We start from the raw sequence: 7,839 nt of genomic DNA, 5'->3' as shown, positions 1-7,839 counted from the left end.
CCCCCCCCCCCCCCCTTTTCTCCGCTGACGTTCAGCTCTCACTGGAAATCTCATCACATTGGATAGTTTACTGAAAACTTTTTTTTATTGTAATCAAAAAAGTGACATAACAGGGCTGTAATGTATTCTGCAAATCATTCTGCTGATATTTTATAACTGATACCAGCTTCTTCTGCCAGGCAATTAAAAAAAAATTCAAATGTGAAAATTTTCACAGTACAGTAAACTCCACCCAAACTAATTAACGGTGGTTAAAAAGAAGATGCCCCAGCAAAACCTTTCATGTTACATGGTCACAACTCACAATTCTGTACAAAATGTTCACTTTTATAAAGCTCTGATGTAAAAATCAAATAATCAAGCAGCAATATTTTAAGTGCAGCACAGGGTCTTTCATGTCATTATTTACAACGCTTGAATTCGTTTACATTTTAACAAAATTTAATACAGATGACTTAGGAATTAAGTCATTTTTCTATTATCTGTCGTTCTATGTAGTGACAGATTTCACTTTTTGGTCATCTTTCTCTTTATCTTTGCTCTTCTTCGATTTTTTCTTCTTGTGTTTGTGTTTTTGGCTCTTTTCCAATTCCGTCTCGTTCCCGACGTGTTTCTTATGCTTCTTGTGTTTCTTATGCTTCTTGTGCTTCTTCTTCTCCTTCTTCTTTTTCTTTTTCTTGCTGTCTTGACTCTCTCCCGAGCTGGCGCTGCTGCTGTGGCTTCGAGTCTGACTCTCGGAAGGGCTCTGACTGCGGCTGCGGCTCACGCTGGGGCTGCTCTGGCTTTGACTCCTGCTGGCTTCGGGCTGCTCTGCCGCCGCAGGGGCTGCCGCGTCCTCCTTCACCTTCTCAACAGCCTTTTCTTTCGGTTCTTTAGGAGTTTTTGCTGCGGCTTCCTCATCTTTTGCAGATACATTACTCTCACTGTCGCTTTCGTTGTAGTCTGGCACAAAGGCAGCCTCGTCAGTCTCTCGCGTGAGGTCAGAGGAGAGCCGGGAGGAGGTGCTCACCTGAGCCTTGGGCTTGACAACACTTTTATCGTTTTGCCCAGTCACGTTGTTCTCTTTCTCATTTTTGACTTCTGGTGATTCTTGTTTCAAAGGTGGTTTATTAACAATTGGCTCTTTCTCTTTATTTTCTTTATTCTCCTTATTCTCCTTATTTTCTTTATTCTCCTTATTTTCTTTATTTTCTTTATTCTCCTTATTGCTCTTTACTTCTGGTACATGCTTCTCTTTCTCTTTTCCTGAATTTTTATCTAGAGGTTTGTGTTCCTCCACCGTTCGCTTGGACTCATGAGCAGCTTTGTGATCAGTCTGTTTCCGCTCCCGCGGAGGGCTGTAGCTGCTCCTTTTGGCGTCTCCAGCGCCCTTTTTGGACGGCTCCGCTCGCTCCTCTCTGGGTTTACTCTTCTGGACAGATGTAGATTCTCTGTTTCGAGAAGGGGAGTCTTTTCTCCTCGTTAATTCACCCTTTTCATCTCTACGCTTGGAACTAGAGTGATCTCTGTTTCCATCGTGGTCAGATTTTTTGTCTCGGTTAGGAGTAAAGTCTTTAGCAGTGGAGCCACGGCCAGTATCGTGTTTCTCTGAAGATCTGCTGTCTTTGGAAGATTGAGAAATGTTTTTTCCATTTCCTTGCTCAGTTGCACGTTCCGAGTGGTCTTTTTCTGGCTGAACACTGCTCTTTCTCTTCTCGGAAGCGTCCTTGTCTGACAAAGAATGATCCCGGTCTTTGGTTTTTCCTTTTTCATTTGACATCGAACTTTTTGAACTTTTTGCATCATGCTGGGAGCTTTCATAACTCACCTCTTTTGTAGTTTTCTGTGTTTTCTCCAAAGGCTCCGTCTCTTTTTCAATGTGTTTTATGGGGTTTGGTGGCTTAGCACTCACATTCTTTATAACACTTGCAGGTTTTCCTATGCTTGTGGGCACCTGGGTAGATTTAATGTCCTCTTCTTCAGACTCAAAGTCATCTTTATCCCACTTTGACTGAGGGACTTGGATCATAATAATGACGTCTTCAGCAGGGGCTGTTATATCATTATTATACTCCTCCATGGTCTTAATGACAGTTCGTTTTGTATCTGTCTTTTCTTCAGTCTTTCTAACGGGGCTTCCACCAGTAGAACTAGTGCTAAGAAAAAAACCAGCGCACGTTAATAACGGGTGAGATACATACACCACCATCTTTTGTAACATTTTCTAAAATGGTGTTCTGTTTCCATTTTACATCTTCAGCATTTTTTCAAAAAATGTTCAATTAAGGGAACAGACAAGAGAAAGGATGAGTCCACTAGCTAAGATTATGAGCAATCAATTAATTTGGTATCTTGCTACTACACATTTAATTAACAAAGACACAAGATTATCAGATTGGGGACTGTCTGATCTGGTAATTCCTTCATGTCCTATTTCTACCAATGGCAGATAAATTAGGTACACATTCTTGTTTCAATATGTAAGCAAGCAATTACGGGGAGGTAAACACAACTGAAGTCTTAACCTCATGTCTCAGCGTTGCTCTTTAGAAGAATGTATGTTTTAAAAACTTTTTACAAAATCAAGAGACCACCTTAAGTCTCCAGTGATATCTTAAATGTTTTGAATTTGCTTTGTTCTGCTTCTTTAGACACTGAAATGTAAGTAATCACAGCCCCACACTAGATTACTGGGTTCTTTTCCTCACATGTCACACGATAGCATACAGAAGAGAGAACTCCAAGGTAAGTGCCAATAAAGTTGGCGCTGAGCTGGAAGCAGCGCAGCTCTGTCAACACGGGACTGCACTCACAGAAAAATCAGTACAATATATGGGCAACCAAGCTGCTATTTCTGCAAGGTATAATTTCACATCATACTGATGTGAAAGCAGATCAAAAGCAGATCATCACAATTTTAAAAATGCAAAATATTGCAGGGTACAGACATGCCTGTTATCCTTGCCTTTAGCAGTAAACTGGGTTTGAAGGAAGACATAGAGGGGACTCCTCAAAGAGTCAGTATGCAATGAATAAGAAGAGGGAAAAAACCATCCCAGAAGCAAGGGTGAAAGGCATCACCAATGAATTAACCTGATTACTCTTCTGTGCAGAAGATTGCTTGCTTATTTGATTTCCACCCAAGCACAGTTTAACAGGAAAGATCACAGATTATTCACTCATTTAGCACGGATTTAGCTGTTCCTTTCATTTGTCACCATAAATAATTTTACAATTGGAGGAGGAGGCGGGAGGAGGAGGAAATTAAAAATAGGAAAAGAAACTGTGAGGTACCTGGTGTAATCTACAAGAGTTGAACTAGATCCATCAGCTGCTGTTACTTTTCTTCTCACTTTTCCCTTCGCTTTCTCTTGTTTAACTTTGCTGCTGCTTGGCTCAGGTTTCTCAACAGGTTCTTTTGCAGGTGGCACATTTTCCCCACTCACAATCTTTTTGCCAGTTTCCCGGTTAAGTTTAATCTTTTTTGCGGGGTTGTTAAGAAAAGCAGATTTATCCTTTTCTGGAGTTCGCTCTCCTTTTTCACCATCAGGCTCAGTCTTCCCCTTTGGCGATGTTTTCGATTCAGCAGGTTCTGGTTTCGAGGCCTTTACAGAAGTGGCTTCATGTTCTTTATCAGCCTTTTCATCTGCTTTTCTTTTTCTTTTTTCAGGTTTTGCATCAGAGGGTTTGCTTTTTTCAGCAGGTTTTTTTGACTTGTCCTCTTTGTTGGAGGCCTTCTCCGACTTGGTTTCTTTTGGATGGTCTTTCTTTGCCTTTTCATCCTTGGCTGGTCTTGTTTCTGGGTGATCTTTCGTCACTTTTGGGTGAACTTTCCGTGGGGTACCAAGAGCCTTCTCATCCTTTTGAGAGGAAGATGTTTTAACACTCTCTGTCTTGGGCAACTCCTCCTTCACTTTTTTCACAGGAGGTTCCGTCCGAGGAGATTTTTCACGATCTGCATCCCCCTTCTCTTGGGAAGCTTTAGCTGGTTTTGTTACATTATCTTTCTTGGGAGGAACAGCCGCTTCTACTTTTCGCTTTGTCTTGTCAACTTTTGCTTTTGGCTTATCCTTCTCTTTTTTCTCCTTTTCAGACACTGGTTTGAAAGCAATAGAATCTGCTTCCATAGGTTCATCTCTTACAGGGGTGGCATCATCTCTGCTTGGCAGCATGAACAGAGAGTCCGTTTTAACATCTTCTGTTGTAACTGGCTCTCTTGGTTTTCTTGCACCTTCTAACAACTCAGCATTAGGAAATCCTTCATTCTCATCCCCTTTCCTTCTCTTCCGATGTTTTTTATGCTTATTTCCCTTGCCATCTCCCAGCGGATTTTCCACCTCCTTCTCTTTTGATTTTGTAGGATCTTTAATGCCATGGCTCTCTCTTCCAGAAGGCTTTTCGGGGTAGTTTCCTGCTAGGTTACGATTTCTGTGGCTCTGCCCACCTGGATAATCCTCCCTACGGCCCCGAGCATACGGCGAATTCTCTCGTCTGGTCCCAGGTGGACAAAACCTATCTGGAGAAAAGTTCTCTCGATTTACTGGAGGCCGAGGTTGAGCGCCGACAGCATAGCCCTTGTAAAATTTTTCGTACCATTCTCTGTAATTCCTTTCCCATTCTCTGTATCTTTCTTTTTCAAATGGATCTCTAAAGTCAACTGATCTGCCATAGTAAGCTTTAATATCGTATGGTGGAACTTCTCTGTATCTGTTAAAATACTCCCTTTCTCCTTCCCCTTGGGGTACTGTCCGTTTAGTGGGAGACTGGCCTCTAAATACTGGAGACCTTGACCGTGAATGGTACCTTCTGTATGGGGGTGACCTTGACCTTGAACGGTGATAACCATGTGACCTTGATCTAGAACGATAATTACGACTCTTCCCTTTGCCTCTTCTCTGATACGGCGGCGATCGCGAGTAGGAACGGGAATGGGAACGGCTAAATGACCGAGAGTAGGAGCGAGAGCGGGAAGAACCTGATCTTGACTTGGAGTAGGTATACGAGCTTCTAGAGTAAGATGAAGCACTATAGGGGGACTTGGACCTTAAAAAAAACACAACACGAAAAAATAAATGAAGTTAATTCAAAACAGTCACTTTCCCCAGTTTTTTTCCTCCCAAATTTGTTTGTTTTTGGTTTTTTTTTTACTCCCTTCCATATGCTTATGTCAAAGCTTCTTTCAGCTGCTGACATAATGCTACTGCAAATTGAAGAACTTGATAACATGTAAAAGTTTCTGTTTACAAGACAGAACAGCTGCTGCTTTGTTAGCGTAAAAACACACAGGAAGGGGAAGTCTATTTCCACTCACTTCTATCACATGAACTACAATAGCTATTGATTGATTTAGGGTGGTGTATACTGTCCTCTACTGGTATGTGAATGTGCACATTTTTCACTACTCAGCAACCATGAGCAGTGCAAATCATTTTTGTTGCAGTAAGATGCAAAGAGAGCAAGTCCTAATGGCTACAGTATGGCATCAAACCAAGAAAACACAATTTATGCCAACTTAAAACGCCAATGCCATCTTAGTCTATTTAACTTCACTACTTATTTGGCAATTTGTACAGGATGCAAAATGCTTGTACTGCAATCCTACACACAGTACTGCTCAATCAACACTTCTAGCCAGAAGTCCTAGCAAAATTCTGCACATACCTCTAGCTCTAACCAAGGGTAGTGACCACATTGCAAGAAATTTTTTATCTAAAAGCTACTAAACATACTCTCTGGAAATACGACTCAATGCCATTGCTCTAGGAAAGATACTAACAGCATTGCTAAGAGAGCTATCCAGACTCCTGCCCAAGTGATTTTTGGGGATAGAAAACATCAGCTACCCTGAGTTTGTTCTTCACAAGTTTTTCTTTCATTATATTTTAAAAATGATTTCACATTATTCTGCATACGTTCATTAGAATCACTCTTCCTCTCAAAGTCCTTCACCAATTTAAGATTTCCTTACAAACAAGTCTGATCCTTTAATTCCTAAGAAAAATTTAACAATGTCAACAAAATCCTAGTGAAAGCCATCAGTTTGCAGTCCAGGATAAAATCTCTCCACATGAGATAATTAAAAGAGGAAATGAAGACAATTTCTCTCACATATCTCCTTGCTTTGAGGTAATGGTTACAATCAGAACAGGAGACGCAGAAAATCCAGCAACTACACCTACTCAGGTTCTAGCCTCCTCACGGCTGTCAGGAGGTGAAGGATGTCATTACAGGGAAGCTTACTTAGTAAAAGAGATGCCTGTTCCTTAGTATCTGCTGCCAAATTATAACTATCAGGCAACTAATCTCTGCCATTTTTGAGCTAGTAACCTACATATGAAACTCCTATCACTGCTAATCCCTTGAATCATCCAATCCATCTAATGATAGAGAGGTGGAGTGGAACTCCTCCTGATTCTTCTAGACAATCTGCTTCTCCATTACGGACATGTAAAGCAGTTACCTGGAAAACGAACGCCTACGCTCCTTTTGAATCTTTTTATATTCCATCAATTCCTTAGCAAAATCATTTGTAAACTCATCAAGTTTGGACTTTTTCTTTTCCCTGTTAAAATAAGTTTGACCTTTATTACAATTATAGTTTGACCTTTATTACAAAAAGACATCAAGAAACAAAACATGGCCAATATGAGAAAATGTATACTGCATGCAAATGCAAAAGGTGAACATCCTATTTAAGCAAAAAACAGTTTTAGAATTCCTACAAGTTTTAGGGAAAGTTTTAGAATTACATTTGTCTTGTTTTAGTTTTGAATGTTTACCATCTCCAACGAAAAAGTATATCGGAAAAAACACTACGTCATTTTGGCTTATGCCAGATGCACTTTAGTGTAACTGCAGCTATCGAAACACAAAAATGAAAAACAACACAACTTCATTGAGCCAAATACTTACTCCTCTTTAAGTCTCCGTTGTTCTCTGTAAAACTCCTCCCTAGATAAGGGAGGTGCTTGTGTCGTTGGGATGGCATTTGAATGAGCCGCTGGTACTGCTGTTGGTACCCAAGCTGATGACATGTTTGCAGGAGCTGGGGGATATCCTGGAGGGGGGACAGAGTACCCAGCAGATGGAGGTTGACCAGGTGGAAACTGAGGAGGAAACTGTGGTGGTGGTACCCCCGGTGGAAGAGGAAGTGCATGGGGTGGTGGAGGATACAAGGGAGGTGGAGGCACAGGCACAAAGACTGGTGTTGATGCTGGTAGTGATGGGGCCTGAGTCCTTTGGGCACGGTCACTATGCGGGCGTCCTCGATTTGCACTTCAAAAGAAACCCAAAAACATGTGTCACTTTGTTACACTCTGCCCTGATTTTCAAGAGGAAAGCGAACAAAGCAGGAACATGGTGGCGAGTGCTTCCTGTTCTCAACTTCAGCGTTTTTCCCTGTTTTCTGTTCATGAGAGACTACACTCATTTCCTTATTCTCTTATTTGCCTTCCACATCCTCATCCCTAAGAGTTCCCTTGGCCTTCTCCCCTTATACTCAGCCTTGCAATTGTGGATGGAGACTGCCCATGCTTAAAAGAAACTCTCATCTCCCATGTGCCCACTGCTCCTCTGCCACTCCTTGATACTTCACACTTGTCATCCTCAAAGTACTGCACAGATACTAAATGATCTTCTCTCAAACACCTTGTAACTCCTCCCACATACACCTCCTGTGTCGTTCCCTCATGATGATGCATTTGGCCTGTTCGTGTCCTCAAACTGCTTTTGTCTCGCTTACTGAATTTAGGTAATCTGGGATGGATCCTGGGTTTTATCTTTAAGATTTTATGAACACAATGCACCCTTACAATCTATCTGTAACAAATACATCGCAAAACGAAGGACTGAACTGACACT

General features: G+C 41.5%; 1 protein-coding gene across 6 annotated transcripts in view; it reads right to left on the bottom strand.

The window, feature by feature from the left end:
• Window positions 1–63: 63 nt before the first annotated feature.
• The window catches only part of RBBP6 (retinoblastoma binding protein 6), a 31,619-nt gene continuing 23,843 nt past the window's right edge, over window positions 64–7,839 (bottom strand). For 4 of the 6 annotated variants that reach the window (XM_014936357.1, XM_014936360.1, XM_014936359.1 and 1 more), the window contains 4 exons: window positions 6,892–7,254; window positions 6,440–6,541; window positions 3,274–5,022; window positions 64–2,135 (listed from right to left, as the gene is read on the bottom strand). In XM_014936357.1, coding sequence (XP_014791843.1) covers window positions 491–2,135; window positions 3,274–5,022; window positions 6,440–6,541; window positions 6,892–7,254 — 3,859 coding nt within the window. In that variant the 3' untranslated portion in view covers window positions 64–490. The remainder of the gene's footprint in view (window positions 2,136–3,273; window positions 5,023–6,439; window positions 6,542–6,891; window positions 7,255–7,839) is intronic. The other 2 variants (XM_014936362.1, XM_014936363.1) reach the window with 1 other exon arrangement.

The sequence above is a fragment of the Calidris pugnax genome, unplaced genomic scaffold (assembly GCF_001431845.1).
Source record: "Calidris pugnax isolate Ruff unplaced genomic scaffold, ASM143184v1 scaffold17, whole genome shotgun sequence".
NCBI lineage: Eukaryota > Metazoa > Chordata > Aves > Charadriiformes > Scolopacidae > Calidris > Calidris pugnax.
The sequence above is the reverse complement of the archived record's forward strand: the minus strand, read 5'-3'. Positions and strand labels throughout refer to the sequence as shown.